The sequence below is a fragment of the Acipenser ruthenus genome, chromosome 2, assembly GCF_902713425.1.
Source record: "Acipenser ruthenus chromosome 2, fAciRut3.2 maternal haplotype, whole genome shotgun sequence".
NCBI lineage: Eukaryota > Metazoa > Chordata > Actinopteri > Acipenseriformes > Acipenseridae > Acipenser > Acipenser ruthenus.
In genome coordinates, this window is record NC_081190.1 from 99,579,116 (window position 1) to 99,601,725 (window position 22,610).

General features: G+C 40.7%; 1 protein-coding gene, 5 non-coding genes and 2 pseudogenes across 6 annotated transcripts; all 8 read left to right on the top strand.

Moving 5' to 3' along the window:
• The first annotated feature begins 2,447 nt into the window (after positions 1–2,447).
• LOC131707948 (U1 spliceosomal RNA) lies at positions 2,448–2,582 on the top strand (annotated as a pseudogene).
• Positions 2,583–4,319: 1,737 nt separating this feature from the next.
• On the top strand, positions 4,320–4,438 carry LOC131706740 (5S ribosomal RNA). Its single transcript, XR_009310771.1, has one exon. It is a non-coding gene; the product is annotated as a 5S ribosomal RNA (ribosomal RNA).
• Positions 4,439–5,331: 893 nt separating this feature from the next.
• Positions 5,332–5,495, top strand: LOC131707456 (U1 spliceosomal RNA). The gene has a single exon (XR_009311194.1). It is a non-coding gene; the product is annotated as a U1 spliceosomal RNA (small nuclear RNA).
• Positions 5,496–7,224: 1,729 nt separating this feature from the next.
• LOC131706741 (5S ribosomal RNA) lies at positions 7,225–7,343 on the top strand. The gene has a single exon (XR_009310772.1). It is a non-coding gene; the product is annotated as a 5S ribosomal RNA (ribosomal RNA).
• Positions 7,344–8,236: 893 nt separating this feature from the next.
• LOC131707664 (U1 spliceosomal RNA) lies at positions 8,237–8,400 on the top strand. Its single transcript, XR_009311217.1, has one exon. It is a non-coding gene; the product is annotated as a U1 spliceosomal RNA (small nuclear RNA).
• A 1,728-nt stretch (positions 8,401–10,128) lies between these two features.
• Positions 10,129–10,247, top strand: LOC117395651 (5S ribosomal RNA). The gene has a single exon (XR_004543585.2). It is a non-coding gene; the product is annotated as a 5S ribosomal RNA (ribosomal RNA).
• A 904-nt stretch (positions 10,248–11,151) lies between these two features.
• On the top strand, positions 11,152–21,651 carry LOC117963064 (negative elongation factor A-like). The gene is made up of 4 exons (XM_059004617.1): positions 11,152–11,412; positions 18,793–19,061; positions 19,689–19,788; positions 20,267–21,651. The coding sequence occupies exons 1-4, from the start codon at positions 11,265–11,267 to the stop codon at positions 20,449–20,451; spliced, it is 702 nt and encodes a 233-aa protein (XP_058860600.1). The 5' UTR covers positions 11,152–11,264; the 3' UTR covers positions 20,452–21,651.
• LOC117970098 (U1 spliceosomal RNA) lies at positions 16,277–16,416 on the top strand (annotated as a pseudogene).
• Positions 21,652–22,610: the final 959 nt, after the last annotated feature.

The window sequence follows — 22,610 nt, forward strand, 5'->3', positions numbered from 1 at the left end:
TGCTAAGTCCTATTATGAAGAGTTATATGATGTGAAGGAAATAGAAGGTTCCTGGTTAGAATTTTATTTAAGTAAAATTGATGTAAAATTAAGTGATACTGAGAGACAGAAGTTAGAGAAAGAGATAAGTTTAGAAGAACTGGGGAGGGCTGTAAAAAGCTTTTAAAAAAATAAGGTACCAGGGATAGATGGTTTACCAATCGAATTTTATGACTTATTTTGGGATTTAGTGGGTGGGGATCTTTTGGACGTGTATAATGAATCTTGGGCTAAAGGTGTATTGATATCAACCATGAGAGAAGGTTGTATATCCTTACTATATAAAAAAGGGGACAAGAAAGAAATAAAGAATTGGAGGCCAGTCACTTTACTTTGCGTAGACCTGAAGATCCTATCAAAGGTAGTTTTTTTAAGATTGCAATCTGTAATTGCGTCTGTTGTAAATAGTGATCAAACTTGCGGGATACCAGGACGGTTACTAGCTGATAATTTGGCTCTAGTTAGAGATATAATAGAATATGCGAAGGACAGGAATGTGCCTCTTTGTCTTTTAAGTCTAGATCAGGAGAAGGCTTTTGATCGTCTCAACCACAGCTTCATTATGTCAATATTAGTAAAAATGAACTTTGGGCCTGCTTTCTGCTCCTGGATACATTTGTTGTATAAGGATTGTTTTAGTAGGATAATAATAAATGGGGTTTTGTCTGAACCTTTTAAGGTACTATCTGGGGTAAGGCAGGGGTGTCCGTTGTCCCCATTACTTTTTGTGTTGGGGATGGAGCCCTTGGCGTGTGCTATTAGGCAGGACAGTGGTATTGCAGGAATAATTGCACCTGGGAGTGGGAAACAGGATATTAAAGTTACCCTGTACATGGATGACATAACAGTTTTCTGTTCTGACAATGCATCAGTCACCAAGGTCTTTTGGCATTGTGATAAATTTGCTTTAGCATCTTCATCCAAAATAAATATGGGGAAGAGTGAATGCTGGTATGTAAACTGGAAAGAAGCAAAGATTGATTTTGGTTTAGTGGAGAAGTATGATTTCATAAAGATTTTAGGGGTATTATTTGGGCCAAATATGAGTAGTAAGAATTGGGAGGGCAGAATTGCAAGAATAAAACAGAAACTTGGTATGTGGGGTATGAGGGAACTAACTTTGTCGGGTAGGATTTTAGTTATTAAGACAGAGGTGTTGTCTTCCCTGGTTTTTTTAGCATCTATATTCCCAATACCTCGCCAATGTCTTTTTGTTATACAAAGAGCAATGTTTCAGTTTTTATGGGGCAGTAAATGTGAGAAGGTTAAAAGACAGATAATGTATAAAACTTTAAATTGTGGTGGGAAAAATGTCCCTGACTTGGGGAAAAAACTGCATTGTATTTTTGTGACTTGTGTGGTTAAAGGGTGTGTTTGTACAAACCAAAGTCTTAGGAAATGGACTTTCTTTGCAGGGTTTTGGTTAAAAGGGATTATTTGTCAGTTATGGAAAATGCGGTTGAGTTTAAAGGTGCCATACGCAGAACAACGGCCTTTTATTTATAATTTTGTAAAAACATTCATTGTTAAATATAAAGTAAATAGTCTTGCCCTAGAGGAGATATCTTGTGCTCGCCTGGAACAGCTAGTTTGCACAGAAGGGTTAGCTTTGCTCCCAGTTGGGACATTAGTGGAGGAGGACTGTAGGACGGTGTGGAGAAATGTATCTGCCTCCTATCTCTTGAATGCCCATAGGGATTTGGCTTGGAGTGTGGTCCACCAGTGTCTTCCTCTAAGAAGCTTTTTATATCGACGTGGTGGAACAGCTAGTCCTGTTTGCATAAGGCCAGGATGTTGGGGGGAAGAGACGGTACATCATTTGATGTGGTCTTGTTCCTTTGCACAGGAAGTGTGGCAGAAGATGTGTATCTGGTTGGAGAAAATAGAGAGAAAGATAATCTTGACAGAACATGGCATCCTTTATGGATTATTAGGTATAAAGATAAGTAAAGAGAAATTTTGTAAGATCTGGGCGATTATCAATTCCACAAAAGATGCGTTGTGGAAAGCAAGGAACATACTGCAATGGAAGAAATGTGATTTGCCAGCAGAAGCAGTATATGCTTTAGCACTTTCTGTAGCAAAGGATTACGTGGCACGAGACGTGGGGCACAGATCCAGAGAAGAAGTGAGTAAAATTTGGGGGCTGGAGAAGGAGCAGATGATTTCCCAAATTGTTCTTAGGTGTTAGTTTAATTAGAGGATCCGGTTCTGATTGGTTCTGGGGGAGCAGGAGATATCGAATTAGGGCACAAGGGTGAGGGGAAGGCATTTATGGAGGTTAATTTTTGCAATATGTTTGTAATATGTAACAATATGATGGTCTTTTGTATAATACATATGTCATTTTATTTTGATTTGTAATTTTGTTAAGAACTTAATAAATCTTAAAAAAAGAAAAAAAGAAAAAAAGAAAAAGGTTCACCCAGGGCGAGGCTCGGCCATTGCACTCCGGCTGTGCTGACCCCTGCGAATTCCCCAAATGCGGGAATCTCGACTGCATAATTTCTGGTAGTGGGGGACTGCGTTCGCGCTCTCCCCTGAAACTATGGTCAAAGACAGAAACAAACACGAACCCGTCGGAGGAAGGAACTCACTCACTAGTTGTTCAACAACTCTCCGGCAGGCGGCTTCGTCACACAGGGAGTCAGGTTTTCTTTAAAAGGAGCTCAATGTTTTTAGCTTTCTGACTGTCAAATAAATAGCTACGTGGTTCCTGCACATCTATTTCCATGTTTCGTTATTTTTTATTGACAAGACTAAAAGTAAAGACTCAGCAGTGTCTGTATCAAAGTTTTTATTTTTATTTTAAATAATTGGAAATCATTTTCGAGCTTATCAGTTTTATTTATTTAGTTGATGTTTTTTATTCAAAGCAACTTACAGATAAACTGTGCATCACAACTGCTGCTGCTGCTGCTGCTGCTGCTGCTGAGTCACTTACAATAGGACCTGGGTTTTACATCTCATTTGAAGGAAGGAGCACAAGGAGGTTAAGGGACTTGCTCAGGGACAGGGTCACACACAATGAGCCAGTGGCTGAGCTGGGATTGAACCAGGAACCTCCCGGTAACAAGAGCTTTTCTTTAACCACCTGACCACTAAGCCCCTTAAATCATATCTTGGCAGACAAACACTTTAATTAGACAACATAAAACCACATACAAGCAGATTTACAAGCAGGGCTGCAATCGCGTTCGCGCTCTCCCCTGATGTTATAGTCAAAGTTAAAAACACAGGTATTGAAAGCAATTAGCGATTATCTATATATCTCCAGCAGGTGGCTCTGTCAGACTGGGAATGAGATTTTGTTTTTTCTTTCGGAGCGTATAATGTTCTAGAAAGTACCAAAGTGTTTTATGTACATGTATTGTGAAGTGTTTCATCTTGAGAAGACAAAGTAACGAGTCAGCGGCACGTGTATCAAAGTTACAAAGTTGCTAATATTAAAGAAGACGAGGTTCAGCGGTACAGTTGTTTTTTTAAAACATAGTGTTTCAGTTCTGTACAGACGTTCTATGTCGTTATCCGTTATTGATTCAGCTTTATTTAGATGATTGCCTTTACCTTGTTTTAATTTCCCGTTCCTCTGAGATACGAATCTACCAGCTTTACATCTTTTTTTTTTTTTTTAACGTATTCTCATTTTGTTGATCATTAATGCACATTTCTGTACTGTGGGTGTTGTCGAGCGATTGAAAACAAGACATTTTGTGTTTGAATTGAAAGTGATGGTCTCGAGGAGTCGAACAGGTCACAATAAGCCTTCATCCATGTATCATGTAACCACATGTATGCTGTCTCTAACTGGAGGAGAGGGACCCTTGCCGTACTGCTCAGCCTAAAGAACCACACGAGTTGTTTGAAAGGGGGATTTATTTTGTAGAATAAACATCAAATTGGTTTCAGGGCATACAGTCCTCCAACGGCAACACAGCTCAGTAGTAAAGCTGAGATCCATTACAACACTGCTGCAGATTCAAACTAAAAGAGGGTAATATACAAAATGGATGCCTTTGAGAACTTAACACTTTCAATGCCAACGTGTGGCTACTACTTTGTGAACATACAATTTCGCAAGAATCTAATGGCACTTTTAATGCTGCTATATATACACACACAGACACACGGACACACGGGCCCGCACACGTGGAGCCCAGAGCTGCTTAAATGTTAACGTTTGTGACAAATTAGAGATCTGGAAATCCCTCCCCCAACCTGTCATTGCATGAATGATATTAACTTAATACTATGAAAGAGATAAACCAAGATTGTCGTTCGCTTACGGCCATACCACCTTGAGAACGCCCGATCTCGTCTGATCTCGGAAGCTAAGCAAGGTCGGGCCTGGTTAGTACTTGGATGGGAGACCGCCTGGGAATACCAGGTGCTGTAAGCTTTTCTTTCTGCAGCTTGACAGGGGGCGCTATTTCCCTTGTTATTTATGTTACTAACCTGGAAGCTGTAAGTCTAAACATCGTTTTCTTTTTTTGGTTTTTTTATTGTCCCATTCCACACACGAACAAGTATTGTATCAGCCTTTACTGGTTTTGAAAACTGAGTTAGGACAGAAAGGGTTATCGTATTATATTCTAAGCCGAAACTACCAGTAGCGGTCCGATACAAACAAATGTGAACAAGGTTAAGACAAAAGTACTGACGAGTTTTGCTAGTTATGGTTAGTTTAATTAATTAAAAAAAGAAATAAAAGTTGATGAAGTACTTTTTATTATAGTAACAGAACGAGACATGTTTTAAAGCCACAAACTGCGTGTTTAGATTATTGTGCCAAACAAGAGAACAAAACGAGCATATCAACCAAGAACGGATTTAGTGACCCGTTCATTCGTTCGAGTTTATTTATATTATGTGTGACCTTAACAAATGTTTGACCAATGTTTTGCTTGCTTTCTTTTTGAAAGTCGTACATTTGTTACATTTTTTTTTATTTAGTTTACGCAGACGTGTATACAGACCCGTCGCTTCTTTTGCGGAACATCTCACATGCTGCTGCACGAATGACGTCGTCCTGTGTAAATCCTGGCATCTTGTCCTCCAATGATAAAGGCGCATGCAAATATATACCGAGAGGCATTACGGGAATGCAATTTATAAATACTTATACTGAAAACTGAAGGAACCCATTACACCCAACAGACTGGAAAGTGCGATATGATAACAATGAAAATGTTATATTAGGAAAAGAGTGTTTCTTTAAATTGCAGATGTAGGCACCGTTTCTTTGAAAAATGTCTCTTGTGGACGGGTGACGACTCGCAATGTGTACAACTCATACTTACCTGGCAGGGGAGATACCATGATCATGAAGGTGGTTCACCCAGGGCGAGGCTCGGCCATTGCACTCCGGCTGTGCTGACCCCTGCGAATTCCCCAAATGCGGGAATCTCGACTGCATAATTTCTGGTAGTGGGGGACTGCGTTCGCGCTCTCCCCTGAAACTATGGTCAAAGACAGAAACAAACACGAACCCGTCGGAGGAAGGAAGGAACTCACTCACTCACTAGTTGTTCAACAACTCTCCGGCAGGCGGCTTCGTCACACAGGGAGTCAGGTTTTCTTTAAAAGGAGCTCAATGTTTTTAGCTTTCTGACTGTCAAATAAATAGCTACGTGGTTCCTGCACATCTATTTCCATGTTTCGTTATTTTTTATTGACAAGACTAAAAGTAAAGACTCAGCAGTGTCTGTATCAAAGTTTTTATTTTTATTTTAAATAATTGGAAATCATTTTCGAGCTTATCAGTTTTATTTATTTAGTTGATGTTTTTTATTCAGATAAACTGTGCATCACAACTGCTGCTGCTGCTGCTGCTGCTGCAGAGTCACTTACAATAGGACCTGGGTTTTACATCTCATTTGAAGGAAGGAGCACAAGGAGGTTAAGGGACTTGCTCAGGGACAGGGTCACACACAATGAGCCAGTGGCTGAGCTGGGATTGAACCAGGAACCTCCCGGTAACAAGAGCTTTTCTTTAACCACCTGACCACTAAGCCCCTTAAAACATATCTTGGCAGACAAACACTTTAATTAGACAACATAAAACCACATACAAGCAGATTTACAAGCAGGGCTGCAATCGCGTTCGCGCTCTCCCCTGATGTTATAGTCAAAGTTAAAAACACAGGTATTGAAAGCAATTAGCGATTATCTATATATCTCCAGCAGGTGGCTCTGTCAGACTGGGAATGAGATTTTGTTTTTTCTTTCGGAGCGTATAATGTTCTAGAAAGTACCAAAGTGTTTTATGTACATGTATTGTGAAGTGTTTCATCTTGAGAAGACAAAGTAACGAGTCAGCGGCACGTGTATCAAAGTTACAAAGTTGCTAATATTAAAGAAGACGAGGTTCAGCGGTACAGTTGTTTTTTTTAAAACATAGTGTTTCAGCTCTGTACAGACGTTCTATGTCGTTATCCGTTATTGATTCAGCTTTATTTAGATGATTGCCTTTACCTTGTTTTAATTTCCCGTTCCTCTGAGATACGAATCTACCAGCTTTACATCTTTTTTTTTTTTTTTTTTAACGTATTCTCATTTTGTTGATCATTAATGCACATTTCTGTACTGTGGGTGTTGTCGAGCGATTGAAAACGAGACATTTTGTGTTTGAATTGAAAGTGATGGTCTCGAGGAGTCGAACAAGTCACAATAAGCCTTCATCCATGTATCATGTAACCACATGTATGCTGTCTCTAACTGGAGGAGAGGGACCCTTGCAGTACTGCTCAGCCTAAAGAACCACACGAGTTGTTTGAAAGGGGGATTTATTTTGTAGAATAAACATCAAATTGGTTTCAGGGCATACAGTCCTCCAACGGCAACACAGCTCAGTACAGCTGAGATCCATTACAACACTGCTGCAGATTCAAACTAAAAGAGGGTAATATACAAAATGGATGCCTTTGAGAACTTAACACTTTCAATGCCAACGTGTGGCTACTACTTTGTGAACATACAATTTCGCAAGAATCTAATGGCACTTTTAATGCTGCTATATACACACACAGACACACGGACACACGGGCCCGCACACGTGGAGCCCAGAGCTGCTTAAATGTTAACGTTTGTGACAAATTAGAGATCTGGAAATCCCTCCCCCAACCTGTCATTGCATGAATGATATTAACTTAATACTATGAAAGAGATAAACCAAGACTGTCGTTCGCTTACGGCCATACCACCTTGAGAACGCCCGATCTCGTCTGATCTCGGAAGCTAAGCAAGGTCGGGCCTGGTTAGTACTTGGATGGGAGACCGCCTGGGAATACCAGGTGCTGTAAGCTTTTCTTTCTGCAGCTTGACAGGGGGCGCTATTTCCCTTGTTATTTATGTTACTAACCTGGAAGCTGTAAGTCTAAACATCGTTTTCTTTTTTTTGTTTTTTTATTGTCCCATTCCACACACGAACAAGTATTGTATCAGCCTTTACTGGTTTTGAAAACTGAGTTAGGACAGAAAGGGTTATCGTATTATATTCTAAGCCGAAACTACCAGTAGCGGTCCGATACAAACAAATGTGAACAGGGTTAAGACAAAAGTACTGACGAGTTTTGCTAGTTATGGTTAGTTTAATTAATTAAAAAAAGAAATAAAAGTTGATGAAGTACTTTTTATTATAGTAACAGAACGAGACATGTTTTAAAGCCACAAACTGCGTGTTTAGATTATTGTGCCAAACAAGAGAACAAAACGAGCATATCAACCAAGAACGGATTTAGTGACCCGTTCATTCGTTCGAGTTTATTTATATTATGTGTGACCTTAACAAATGTTTGACCAATGTTTTGCTTGCTTTCTTTTTGAAAGTCGTACATTTGTTACATTTTTTTTTATTTCGTTTACGCAGACGTGTATACAGACCCGTCGCTTCTTTTGCGGAACATCTCACATGCTGCTGCACGAATGACGTCGTCCTGTGTAAATCCTGGCATCTTGTCCTCCAATGATAAAGGCGCATGCAAATATATACCGAGAGGCATTACGGGAATGCAATTTATAAATACTTATACTGAAAACTGAAGGAACCCATTACACCCAACAGACTGGAAAGTGCGATATGATAACAATGAAAATGTTATATTAGGAAAAGAGTGTTTCTTTAAATTGCAGATGTAGGCACCGTTTCTTTGAAAAATGTCTCTTGTGGACGGGTGACAACTCGCAATGTGTACAACTCATACTTACCTGGCAGGGGAGATACCATGATCATGAAGGTGGTTCACCCAGGGCGAGGCTCGGCCATTGCACTCCGGCTGTGCTGACCCCTGCGAATTCCCCAAATGCGGGAATCTCGACTGCATCATTTCTGGTAGTGGGGGACTGCGTTCGCGCTCTCCCCTGAAACTATGGTCAAAGACAGAAACAAACACGAACCCGTCGGAGGAAGGAAGGAACTCACTCACTCACTAGTTGTTCAACAACTCTCCGGCAGGCGGCTTCGTCACACAGGGAGTCAGGTTTTCTTTAAAAGGAGCTCAATGTTTTTAGCTTTCTGACTGTCAAATAAATAGCTACGTGGTTCCTGCACATCTATTTCCATGTTTCGTTATTTTTTATTGACAAGACTAAAAGTAAAGACTTAGCAGTGTCTGTATCAAAGTTTTTATTTTTATTTTAAATAATTGGAAATCATTTTCGAGCTTATCAGTTTTATTTATTTAGTTGATGTTTTTTATTCAGATAAACTGTGCATCACAACTGCTGCTGCTGCTGCTGCTGCTGCTGCTGCAGAGTCACTTACAATAGGACCTGGGTTTTACATCTCATTTGAAGGAAGGAGCACAAGGAGGTTAAGGGACTTGCTCAGGGACAGGGTCACACACAATGAGCCAGTGGCTGAGCTGGGATTGAACCAGGAACCTCCCGGTAACAAGAGCTTTTCTTTAACCACCTGACCACTAAGCCCCTTAAATCATATCTTGGCAGACAAACACTTTAATTAGACAACATAAAACCACATACAAGCAGATTTACAAGCAGGGCTGCAATCGCGTTCGCGCTCTCCCCTGATGTTATAGTCAAAGTTAAAAACACAGGTATTGAAAGCAATTAGCGATTATCTATATATCTCCAGCAGGTGGCTCTGTCAGACTGGGAATGAGATTTTGTTTTTTCTTTCGGAGCGTATAATGTTCTAGAAAGTACCAAAGTGTTTTATGTACATGTATTGTGAAGTGTTTCATCTTGAGAAGACAAAGTAACGAGTCAGCGGCACGTGTATCAAAGTTACAAAGTTGCTAATATTAAAGAAGACGAGGTTCAGCGGTACAGTTGTTTTTTTAAAACATAGTGTTTCAGTTCTGTACAGACGTTCTATGTCGTTATCCGTTATTGATTCAGCTTTATTTAGATGATTGCCTTTAAATTTCCCGTTCCTCTGAGATACGAATCTACCAGCTTTACATCTTTTTTTTTTTTTTTTAACGTATTCTCATTTTGTTGATCATTAATGCACATTTCTGTACTGTGGGTGTTGTCGAGCGATTGAAAACGAGACATTTTGTGTTTGAATTGAAAGTGATGGTCTCGAGGAGTCGAACAGGTCACAATAAGCCTTCATCCATGTATCATGTAACCACATGTATGCTGTCTCTAACTGGAGGAGAGGGACCCTTGCCGTACTGCTCAGCCTAAAGAACCACACGAGTTGTTTGAAAGGGGGATTTATTTTGTAGAATAAACATCAAATTGGTTTCAGGGCATACAGTCCTCCAACGGCAACACAGCTCAGTAGTACAGCTGAGATCCATTACAACACTGCTGCAGATTCAAACTAAAAGAGGGTAATATACAAAATGGATGCCTTTGAGAACTTAACACTTTCAATGCCAACGTGTGGCTACTACTTTGTGAACATACAATTTCGCAAGAATCTAATGGCACTTTTAACGCTGTTATATATATATATATACACACACAGACACACGGGCCCGCACACGTGGAGCCCAGAGCTGCTTAAATGTTAACGTTTGTGACAAATTAGAGATCTGGAAATCCCTCCCCCAACCTGTCATTGCATGAATGATATTAACTTAATACTATGAAAGAGATAAACCAAGATTGTCGTTCGCTTACGGCCATACCACCTTGAGAACGCCCGATCTCGTCTGATCTCGGAAGCTAAGCAAGGTCGGGCCTGGTTAGTACTTGGATGGGAGACCGCCTGGGAATACCAGGTGCTGTAAGCTTTTCTTTCTGCAGCTTGACAGGGGGCGCTATTTCCCTTGTTATTTATGTTACTAACCTGGAAGCTGTAAGTCTAAACATCGTTTTCTTTTTTTGGTTTTTTTTTTGTCCCATTCCACACACGAACAAGTATTGTATCGGCCTTTACTGGTTTTGAAAACTGAGTTAGGACAGAAAGGGTTATCGTATTATATTCTAAGCCGAAACTACCAGTAGCGGTCCGATACAAACAAATGTGATCAGGGTTAAGACAAAAGTACTGATGAGTTTTGCTAGTTATGGTTAGTTTAATGAATTAAAAAAAGAAATAAAAGTTGATGAAGTACTTTTTATAGTAACAGAACGAGACATGTTTTAAAGCCACAAACTGCGTGTTTAGATTATTGTGCCAAACAAGAGAACAAAACGAGCATATCAACCAAGAACGGATTTAGTGACCCGTTCATTCGTTCGAGTTTATTTATATTATGTGTGACCTTAACAAATGTTTGACCAATGTTTTGCTTGCTTTCTTTTTGAAAGTCGTACATTTGTTACATTTTTTTTTTATTTCGTTTACGCAGACGTGTATACAGACCCGTCGCTTCTTTTGCGGAACATCTCACATGCTGCTGCACGAATGACGTCGTCCTGTGTAAATCCTGGCATCTTGTCCTCCAATGATAAAGGCGCATGCAAATATATACCGAGAGGCATTACGGGAATGCAATTTATAAATACTTATACTGAAAACTGAAGGAACCCATTACACCCAACAGACTGGAAAGTGCGATATGATAACAATGAAAATGTTATATTAGGAAAAGAGTGTTTCTTTAAATTGCAGATGTAGGCACCGTTTCTTTGAAAAATGTCTCTTGTGGACGGGTGACGACTCGCAATGTGTACAACTCATACTTACCTGGCAGGGGAGATACCATGATCATGAAGGAACGTTGGATTTTTCATTCTATTTCGTTGGATGGATTTTGAGGAATTCCTTTTTTGTTCCTTTGTTTTGGAGGACCTGCCGTTTGAAGATGTCGGCTTTTGGAGTGCGACGGAATGCTATTCGTTTTGAGCTTTTGAATGACTTGGCTATGGACCGATTGGAGTTTAGTAGGAATGTGTTGCAAAAAGGACTGGGTTTTCACCCTAGAAATCTGGATTTCATCTTTGCCTTTCCTGGTAAGAAAACTTTTGAAGTTATTTTTTCCACTTTTGCCATGTTTGAAGTTTGTTTAGAAAAGTTTAAAAAATTTGGAGACCAGTTTAAGAATATTGCTATGGTTCCATTGACAAGAAGGGAGTTAAAAGTAATCCATGTGGTAATGTTTTCGGAGCTGGTACAATATGAGGATATTTTAACCTGGCTGTCACAATATTGTGATGTGATTGTTGGCTCGACGGTAAAAGACGAGGATGGCGTGAAAACCGGGGAAAGGAAGTTTCAAGTTAAACTTCGTAGAGACATTGTAAGTGGAGACTACAAGCACTTACCTAACACTATTCAAATAGGTTCTTGTAGAGGATATGTGTTCTATATGGGTCAGCCGAAAGTATGCAGATCTTGTGGACAAACTGGGCATTTTTCAGCCACTTGTGATCAGAAGTTTTGCAGGAATTGTGGTGCTTTTGGCCATTTTCCCAATGAATGTAAACTCCCCTTGAAGTGCAACCTATGTGGGGAGTCAAATCACGTTTTCAGAGACTGTCCTTTTGCATACGCTAATCGAGTTAAGAAACAGAGAGCTGTTAATTTGTCAGAGAAGCCAACAGAATCCTCCGCTGAGGTGGATCCAGAACCAACTTCAGTGTTGGAACTGCCCGTGGAGGGTCTGGAGAATCTATTTCAGGAGCCAGAATCGGAGCCAGGGCCAAAGCTAGATCCTGAGCCAGAGTCAGCACCAGTGTCGGAGACTACTGAAGATTGTAGTTTTGCAACAGAAATCAATGTCCAGTTTGCTCAACAATCAAATGAACTTAAGGTGTTAGAAGAAGTAAACCTTTTGGTGGAAGCACTTGGGTCTGTTGAGGCTGAACAGGATTTGGGCGAAACTGATTTTTTACCGGGGACATCAGATTTACCGGGGCTGAGGTTTTCTGAGCAGAGTGATGAGGAGGAAGGAGAAATGGATTTCTCTGCCTCCGAGAGCAGGAAAAGAAAGATGAAGGACAAAGAGGGGGCAGACAATTCAGAGTCAGAAGCAGGTTCGGACTCTGCTTCGGTTTCAGGGCAATCTTTTTTAGACTCTGATAATGTAAGTACTTTTGCGTCTGCTACTCACATGAAAATAGAGACTAGTGAAGGCATGGAGAGTACAAAAGGGAAGAAAAAGAAAAAAGGGAGAAGCGGGAGAAAACAGACTTGATATCTGTCCGGGGTTGCTTTCTTTTCCTTGTTTCAATGGTACTTTCATTAGTATCGGTCAATGTTAGAAGCATTAAGGACCCTGTTAAACGTCTTTCGGTCTTGGACTTTTTGAAAAAGAGGAAAGGTGATATTTTTTTGTTACAGGAATGTTGGATCCCTTATCAAGATAATTATTGTAAATATGAAGAAATGTGGGATTCGGGGTTGTCAGTATGGTCGGGTGACAACAGTAACAGAGCAGCGGGTGTGGCAATCTTGTTTAAAGGGAAGGGGTTCGACATAATGGCAATAAGAAGGGTGGTGGATGGGAGGTTGTTGGTGGTGGATATAGATTGGTGTGGGGTAAAGGTGCGTTTAATTAATGTTTATTGTCCCGTGGATTTGACGGAGAGGTTGGATTTGTTGAGTAGGCTATCACCACTTTTAGTTTGCAATTTCAATATTATAATTGGTGGTGACTTTAATTGTTTACTTTCGAAAAAAGATAGAAAATCCCAAACTGAGTTTTATCTAGATGGCAGCTCGAGAGTACTTCAGACCATTATTGAGGACTTTCATTTAAAAGATGTATTTGGAGTAAGAGTTTCAGATTCGGATTTTTTTACATGGTCAAGCAGTAACTTTTCAGTTAGATCTCGCATTGATTATTTTTTCATTTCCAAAGACATTAAGGTTGAGGATTTTAGTCTTTATCCAGTCTTTTTTTCAGACCATTCTTTACTATATACAGAGTTGGATATTCAAGCTAAAACTAAGTTTGGGAAGGGTGTTTGGAAATTAAATGTACTTTTGTTAAAAGAGGAGAAGATTGTGCAAAGATTTAGAGGAATGTATAGGAACTGGCAGACCGTAAAATGTTTGTATAATTCTGTGGGAGAATGGTGGGAGGATGTTAAAAAGAGAGTGAAAGTTTTTTTTATTAACGAGGGGAGGAAAATTGCAAAAGGGGAAAGGTATAAGTTAGGGAAATTGCAGGGTAAATTGCAGAGGCTCTACATTATGTTAAGAGATGGTTTTGATGTGGCTAATGAGATAACTATAACTAAAATGAAGATGTCCAAACTGTACAGGTCTTTTAGTAGGAGTATTATTTTTCGTAGTAGGGTCCGTTTTTGTGAGGAAAATGAAAAGTGCACTCGCTTCTTTTTTAAGAAAATGAATCCAGGGAAAAAAGTCATTCATAGTTTATTGGATATAAATGGGGTAGAACAATCCTCTAGTGAGGCTGTTCTGGGTTGTGCTAAGTCCTTTTATGAAGAGTTATATGATGTGAAGGAAATAGAAGGTTCCTGGTTAGAATTTTATTTAAGTAAAATTGATGTAAAATTAAGTGATACTGAGAGACAGAAGTTAGAGAAAGAGATAAGTTTAGAAGAACTGGGGAGGGCTGTAAAAAGCTTTAAAAAAAATAAGGTACCAGGGATAGATGGTTTACCAATCGAATTTTATGACTTATTTGGGGATTTAGTGGGTGGGGATCTTTTGGACGTGTATAATGAATCTTGGGCTAAAGGTGTATTGATATCAACCATGAGAGAAGGTTGTATATCCTTACTATATAAAAAAGGGGACAAGAAAGAAATAAAGAATTGGAGGCCAGTCACTTTACTTTGCGTAGACCTGAAGATCCTATCAAAGGTAGTTTTTTTAAGATTGCAATCTGTAATTGCGTCTGTTGTAAATAGTGATCAAACTTGCGGGATACCAGGACGGTTACTAGCTGATAATTTGGCTCTAGTTAGAGATATAATAGAATATGCGAAGGACAGGAATGTGCCTCTTTGTCTTTTAAGTCTAGATCAGGAGAAGGCTTTTGATCGTCTCAACCACAGCTTCATTATGTCAATATTAGTAAAAATGAACTTTGGGCCTGCTTTCTGCTCCTGGATACATTTGTTGTATAAGGATTGTTTTAGTAGGATAATAATAAATGGGGTTTTGTCTGAACCTTTTAAGGTACTATCTGGGGTAAGGCAGGGGTGTCCGTTGTCCCCATTACTTTTTGTGTTGGGGATGGAGCCCTTGGCGTGTGCTATTAGGCAGGACAGTGGTATTGCAGGAATAATTGCACCTGGGAGTGGGAAACAGGATATTAAAGTTACCCTGTACATGGATGACATAACAGTTTTCTGTTCTGACAATGCATCAGTCACCAAGGTCTTTTGGCATTGTGATAAATTTGCTTTAGCATCTTCATCCAAAATAAATATGGGGAAGAGTGAATGCTGGTATGTAAACTGGAAAGAAGCAAAGATTGATTTTGGTTTAGTGGAGAAGTATGATTTCATAAAGATTTTAGGGGTATTATTTGGGCCAAATATGAGTAGTAAGAATTGGGAGGGCAGAATTGCAAGAATAAAACAGAAACTTGGTATGTGGGGTATGAGGGAACTAACTTTGTCGGGTAGGATTTTAGTTATTAAGACAGAGGTGTTGTCTTCCCTGGTTTTTTTAGCATCTATATTCCCAATACCTCGCCAATGTCTTTTTGTTATACAAAGAGCAATGTTTCAGTTTTTATGGGGCAGTAAATGTGAGAAGGTTAAAAGACAGATAATGTATAAAACTTTAAATTGTGGTGGGAAAAATGTCCCTGACTTGGGGAAAAAACTGCATTGTATTTTTGTGACTTGTGTGGTTAAAGGGTGTGTTTGTACAAACCAAAGTCTTAGGAAATGGACTTTCTTTGCAGGGTTTTGGTTAAAAGGGATTATTTGTCAGTTATGGAAAATGCGGTTGAGTTTAAAGGTGCCATACGCAGAACAACGGCCTTTTATTTATAATTTTGTAAAAACATTCATTGTTAAATATAAAGTAAATAGTCTTGCCCTAGAGGAGATATCTTGTGCTCGCCTGGAACAGCTAGTTTGCACAGAAGGGTTAGCTTTGCTCCCAGTTGGGACATTAGTGGAGGAGGACTGTAGGACGGTGTGGAGAAATGTATCTGCCTCCTATCTCTTGAATGCCCATAGGGATTTGGCTTGGAGTGTGGTCCACCAGTGTCTTCCTCTAAGAAGCTTTTTATATCGACGTGGTGGAACAGCTAGTCCTGTTTGCATAAGGCCAGGATGTTGGGGGGAAGAGACGGTACATCATTTGATGTGGTCTTGTTCCTTTGCACAGGAAGTGTGGCAGAAGATGTGTATCTGGTTGGAGAAAATAGAGAGAAAGATAATCTTGACAGAACATGGCATCCTTTATGGATTATTAGGTATAAAGATAAGTAAAGAGAAATTTTGTAAGATCTGGGCGATTATCAATTCCACAAAAGATGCGTTGTGGAAAGCAAGGAACATACTGCAATGGAAGAAATGTGATTTGCCAGCAGAAGCAGTATATGCTTTAGCACTTTCTGTAGCAAAGGATTACGTGGCACGAGACGTGGGGCACAGATCCAGAGAAGAAGTGAGTAAAATTTGGGGGCTGGAGAAGGAGCAGATGATTTCCCAAATTGTTCTTAGGTGTTAGTTTAATTAGAGGATCCGGTTCTGATTGGTTCTGGGGGAGCAGGAGATATCGAATTAGGGCACAAGGGTGAGGGGAAGGCATTTATGGAGGTTAATTTTTGCAATATGTTTGTAATATGTAACAATATGATGGTCTTTTGTATAATACATATGTCATTTTATTTTGATTTGTAATTTTGTTAAGAACTTAATAAATCTTAAAAAAAGAAAAAAAGAAAAAAAGAAAGGTTCACCCAGGGCGAGGCTCGGCCATTGCACTCCGGCTGTGCTGACCCCTGCGAATTCCCCAAATGCGGGAATCTCGACTGCATAATTTCTGGTAGTGGGGGACTGCGTTCGCGCTCTCCCCTGAAACTATGGTCAAAGACAGAAACAAACACGAACCCGTCGGAGGAAGGAACTCACTCACTCACTAGTTATTCAACAATTCTCCGGCAGGCGGCTTCGTCACACAGGGAGTCAGGTTTTCTTTAAAAGGAGCTCAATGTTATCAATGTTTTTACCTTTCGGAATGTCAAATAAATAGCTACGTGATTCCTGCATATCTATTTCCATGTTTCGTTATTTTTTATTGATAAGACTAAAAGTAAAGACTCAGCAGTGTCTGTATCAAAGTTTTTATTTTTATTTTAAATAACTGGAAATCATTTTCGAGCTTATCAGTTTTATTTATTTAGTTGATGTTTTTTATTCAAAGCAACTTACAGATAAACTGTGCATCACAACTGCTGCTGCTGCTGCTGCTGCTGCTGCAGAGTCACTTACAATAGGACCTGGGTTTTGCATCTCATTTGAAGGAAGGAGCACAAGGAGGTTAAGGGACTTGCTCAGGGACAGGGTCACACACAATGAGCCAGTGGCTGAGCTGGGATTGAACCAGGAACCTCCCGGTAACAAGAGCTTTTCTTTAACCACCTGACCACTAAGCCCCTTAAAACATATCTTCAGACAAACACTTTAATTAGACAACATAAAACCACATACAAGCAGATTTCCATTACATGAGAGTAGATGTTAAAACTTCATGCTGATTTGAACTCAGCTCTCACCAAGATAAGCACCAACTAAGACGTAGCTTTGCAGTAAACTAATGTGATCCATCTGTGTCTCCATCCATTTGCGTTTCCTTCCATATGATGATGCAGATATCCTTCTGGCTGGTGTTGATGGCTGACGTGTAATGCTGGCTCCAGGGATCAGCTTATTTTACCTCCATAGCGCATCAGCACGCACGACGGCTGCGATGCTGGCTCCGGGGATCAACCACAATGCGGTCTCCCCAGCGCATCAGCATGAAAACCGTCTGGATTGAGCTAAGTAGGGTACATCTCTGGGGTCTTCAAGTGGGCACCTTCCATCCTCAGTGTTTTGTCGACTAGTCCACGACACCTCAAGAGGGCTCGGCAGTGATTCTGGCTTCCCAACATCACCCCTCTCCATCCCCCCCACTCAACTCAGCCCAGCTTACTTACCCGTACATCAGCGTTTCTTTCTTTCTATTGTACTTGAGATCCCCAACCAGAATCTTTCCCTCTCAACCACAGCCAATTGCTGCTCCTCTCTGCTGCTTCAGATAAGTTCTTCACTGTGCGATGCAACTCTTGGCCACTGAATCCGACGTCTCTGAGAAACCGGGTTGTAGAGTGTGCCACAAATCCTCGACAATCCACCTCCACTAGATAAACCCATACCCTCCATCCTCGCTTTTCCGCTTCAGCGGCTAGTTGAGCATACCGCAGTTTCTTCCTCTCATACGCCTCATCTACAGCATCCCCCCATGGCACTGTTAACTCTACCAGGTGAACAAGGTGTGCTGATCCAGACCACAAGACAATATCTGGTCGAAGGTTAGTGGTGGCAATCTCAGGTGGAAAAATAAGCCGTTGACCAACAGCTTCCAGTTGTCCTGGGCGAGGCTTGGTTTTAACACCTTTTCTTGGCGGTTGCTCTCCTGGGTGGAGGAATGTTGTCTTTTGTATGTAATGTTTTGATGGAACTGGTGGCAACTTACTGGTCATGTTTCGCTTGTCTTCCAATGCTAAGGCCAAACAATGCAGCACCTGGTCATGGTGCCAAGTAAACAGTCCTTGGCTAAGAGTCACCTTACATCCTGTCAAAATGTGTCTTCACGTTGCAGGTGATGAACACAAAGGACATAAGGGATCCTCTTCTACCTAGAGGTTTAGGTTTGTGGTGATGGGAGAACATCATATGTTGACCTGATGAGGAAACTGATCCTGCTCTGTTCCATTGTCCATAGGTCTTGCCAGAAAATCTTGCGTTGTTCCACACTCTCCCATCTCATCCATTCTCCCTGCTTGGCCTGGGAAATGGCCTTTATACACCTCATCCTCTCCTCCTGCTTTTGCACCTCGTTGACTACCAGCTTCCTTCTTTGAGCTGGGGCCGCCTTGTGCCATGTAGGAGGAGTTGAACTGAAACCAAGACCCCCTCTTCCATGCTGAACTTGCCCCATGATATCACCAATTCGAAGGGCAGCCTTTGCATCTTCCACAGCTTTCTTTGCCGCCCACTTTCTTCCAGTTTTCAACACAGGTGCTGCCTCCCTTACGCATTTATCGCGTGACTCTACTAATGTCATATCCAGTCTGACCTTGGCGCACTTAAACTCCTCGGTTAGAGCAGTTAATTGAGGGTATTATTTGGGTAACTAGATCATTTGTATAGCATTTTAAAGCACACTCATGTTCGTTCTTCTCTCCCCAGCTAACACAGCAGGTTCGGTCCGGGAGGCGCTACAGACCAGCCGGCAGCCAGAGGAGCCCACGACCCCCAACAGCACACTGCCCAGCCAGTTCAAGCAGAGGACGCCCATGTACAACAGCAGCACCAGCCCCTCAACACCCACTTCTCCGCCTGCCGCCAGCAGCACCCCGACCCCCAGCACTCCCCCAGCCGCGGCACCACAACCCGCCGTGCAGCAACCGCAACCCCCGCCACAGCAGCAGCAACCCAAGAAGAGCCTGTCCCTCACTGTTAGTACCCGCCTGTCCCTCACTGTGCGAGCACCCGCCTGTCCCTCACTGTGCGAGCACCCGCCTGTCCCTCACTGTGCGAGCACCCGCCTGTCCCTCACCAAGTACCGCACTGTACCCAAACGCTGCCTGTCCCTCACTGTAAGTACCGCACTCTACCCAAACGCTGCCTGTCCCTCACTGTAAGTACCGCACTCTACCCAAACGCTGCCTGTCCCTCACTGTAAGTACCGCACTCTACCCAAACGCTGCCTGTCCCTCACTGCAAGTACCGCACTCTACCCAAACGCTGCCTGTCCCTCACTGTAAGTACCGCACTCTACCCAAACGCTGCCTGTCCCTCACTGCAAGTACCGCACTCTACCCAAACGCTGCCTGTCCCTCACTGCAAGTACCGCACTCTACCCAAACGCTGCCTGTCCCTCACTGTAAGTACCGCACTCTACCCAAACGCTGCCTGTCCCTCACTGCAACCCAAAACTAAGCTTGCTCTACATTGTAAGTACCACACAATGATTAATTTTGTGGCACATTGTCAACAACAGACACACCATGCTTATTTAAGACCATACAACTGAATTGTTTGGTTCATTTGGGAGAGGTCATTTTGAACTGTCCCTTCCACAGAGAGAACAGATGTACGCTGCGCAAGAAATGTTCAAGACGGCTAACAAGGTCACAAGACCGGAGAAGGCCCTGATACTGGGGTTCATGGCAGGATCTCGAGGTATGTTAATAAATACGTCCGTTCTATACTTTGTAAAGCGCATTTTATTCCTGAACTATGTGCTGTGTCTCCCAGTTTGTGGACCTACTTTCATTGTAATAAACTTTAGCTGCAGCAACTGTGGTATAGTTATTTATTCTCAGTTGTTTTGTACTTCCAGTTGGTATTAACAGTAACACATGGCTCAAGCAAACGTTTGGTTTATATTTTATTATTTGTTTTTAACAGACAACGTTTAAATTCACTGAACACAGTATCATGTGGCATGCAGTGCCCAAGTTGTCCACAAGGTGTCTCTCTACTATAGCAATTCTAGAAAGGCAGACCAACAAGAGTCTTCACTGTATTTGTCAATTAAACATTACCTGCCGTTACAAAAAATGATTGATTGTTTTTTTTTTTTTTTGCTTTACCATCACTATTAACCAGATTTGTATTTTTGTTTTATCAAGTGTTACTTATTTACATTTGTTTACAGAAAACCCTTGCCCGGAGCAGGGCGACATCATTCAGATTAAGCTCAGTGAACACACTGAAGTTTTACCAAAGGCAGACGGCACTGGCAGCACCACCATGCTCGTCGACACAGTTTTTGAGATGAACTATTCCACAGGCCAGTGGACCAGACTCAAGAAATACAAACCTATAACCAACGTGTCTTGAGTGACCTAAAGGACTTCTTTGGGGGGCAAATCAAGCTTGTAGAGTGTAGGCCAGATGCAATAACAGTTATATTTATGTGACACATCTAAAAGCAGTTGTAATGGTTCTGGGCTCCAGTGTTTTTTTTTTTTTTTTTTTTTATGATGTCGGTGTCTGATGTACCTGGAGCAGTCTGTGTAGATATGATCTGTTTAAAGAGGGCTCTCTTTTTATGTGAACTGGAAAACAATACACATTTAAAACAAATAGCCTGGACTGGTACAGGTATCTGAGGGCTAGAGTCCAGAATACCCCAACGTACATCATCTGGGCTGGAATGATTTGCTCTTAAGTGATATGAACACATTATTATTACTTTTTAGAACTGGTTTTCTTATTGGTAACTATACCCACTCTTTAAATACATGGTGAAAGGTAGGGTGTTTTTTTGCGGCAACGTTGACAGTGTCTGAATTGTTTGCTTTTTGCCCATCAAAATGCAGATATCTTCGTTAAACTGCTGCTTTAAAAAAAAAAACTGAAACTATACAACACCAGAATTGTAAATAGTGGAATGACATCATTTTATCTGTTAAAGTGTAGAACTCCTTCAAGCACAGTTTACTTGTTTTTTTCACCAGGGGTGAACAGCTGTGCATTCTGCTTGTTAAGATAAATAAATGTAAAAAATCACAAATTCTTAGATTACTTTTTTTTTTTTTTAAATGGCTTTTTTCTACTTTTTCTGGACCGTTAAAGGAAAAACAACATTTAGAAAAGTTGGGTATTACATCAAAACAGTTTAATTGATGAAACTTTGTGACTAGGACCCATTGATGCCAGTAATTCAGTTATGATTATAAGAATGTTATTTTTATTTATCTTAAGTAAACAGTCCAGTGCAACACTGCTTTATAGTGACAGATGTTTTACCATGGTGAATTTAACCCATGTTTTAGATGATTAAATAAGGTTTATATTGGTATTGAATTCTAGTAGATTATACCTTATTCATTTATATTTTTTAACAGCAATATAACTAAAATGTGAACAATTTGGAAGATAGTGAAAGGAAAACTGACTACCCCTCCAACTAACAGAATGATCCCAAACAGATTCTCCAGTAGGTTGCATTAAAACAATATGTAGCTGCTTTCCGTTTGTAGAACATGTTTCTTTGTTTGTTTGTTTCAACATCTGGTAAAGCTTGGGTTTGGTTCACATCTTAGTAGCTCAGTTTGGTGTCTTGGTTATCTGGTGCCTTCATTGAGAGATGTAATTCATTTTGTAAAGTATGTTGCATTACAGTAATAGTTCAAGGCTCTTTTCTATTGTTTTTTTTTTTTTTGTACACAAAAATGAAATAGGCCTTTCTTCTGGTACGCACTCTGTCTAAGATGTATAATAGATTTTTCTAAATCGAAGCTCTATTGGGGAGGGGGGGGAGAAAAGTTCAGTTTTATGAATGCTCAGCCATAGTACATTTAGTTTCTGTATTCAGGCAGCTGGTTGAACTGGCAGTTGCTCTTCTAGCCACCATGGGAGTGCTGTACTGGTCTTACAGTAAGAAACGCAGCATTCCAATAAACACAAGAAGAAATTGTATACTGTGCATTTCTGTGAATCCTTCTTTTTTCAGTCTTTCTAAAACTGGTTTCACCAGCCCCTTCAAATCATATTACTGTTTCTCAGCTTACACAACTTTGAAATCTTCTCTTCAAAATGTTTCTTTACACATTTAAATGTTTTTTTGCAAAGATTCAGCCTGATTCAGCAGTATTGAGGTACAATTCAAACCCTTTTTCAGCCCTGTCACCTCAAGAAGCACCACGGTTACACAGACTCTCGGATTAAGAAGTCAGTAAGAAATAGTTACTGCAATAATATCCAGAATACTGTTTATATCCCTCCGCCAAAAGCTGTAAATAAAAATAATTGCTATTGGTATCATTAAAAGGTTTATCACCCCACTACCCACATTCACTGGATACACATGTAAAAATGTCATTGTGCCAGACAACTCCTTTTAGATATTCCCAATAGCTTGTGTCGCAGCCAAGTTTCATCACAAGATTGAGAGGCGGTTCTCTAGGTGCTGTATGTGTAGACGTCACGTGTGTACGATATAGTGTGTTAGGGTGCACTGTTAACATGGAGCTACCGCCCCTCAAAGATGTACG

What these genes read in the sequence shown, in the direction of transcription:
- LOC117963064 (XM_059004617.1), top strand. Translation starts at nt 11,265, where the DNA reads ATGTCGGCTTTTGGAGTGCGACGGAATGCTATTCGTTTTGAGCTTTTG. An exon ending in AGAAGAGCCTGTCCCTCACT is followed by an intron (nt 19,062 to 19,688) that starts GTTAGTACCCGC and finishes TCCCTTCCACAG; the next exon opens with AGAGAACAGATGTACGCTGC. An exon ending in GTTCATGGCAGGATCTCGAG is followed by an intron (nt 19,789 to 20,266) that starts GTATGTTAATAA and finishes ATTTGTTTACAG; the next exon opens with AAAACCCTTGCCCGGAGCAG.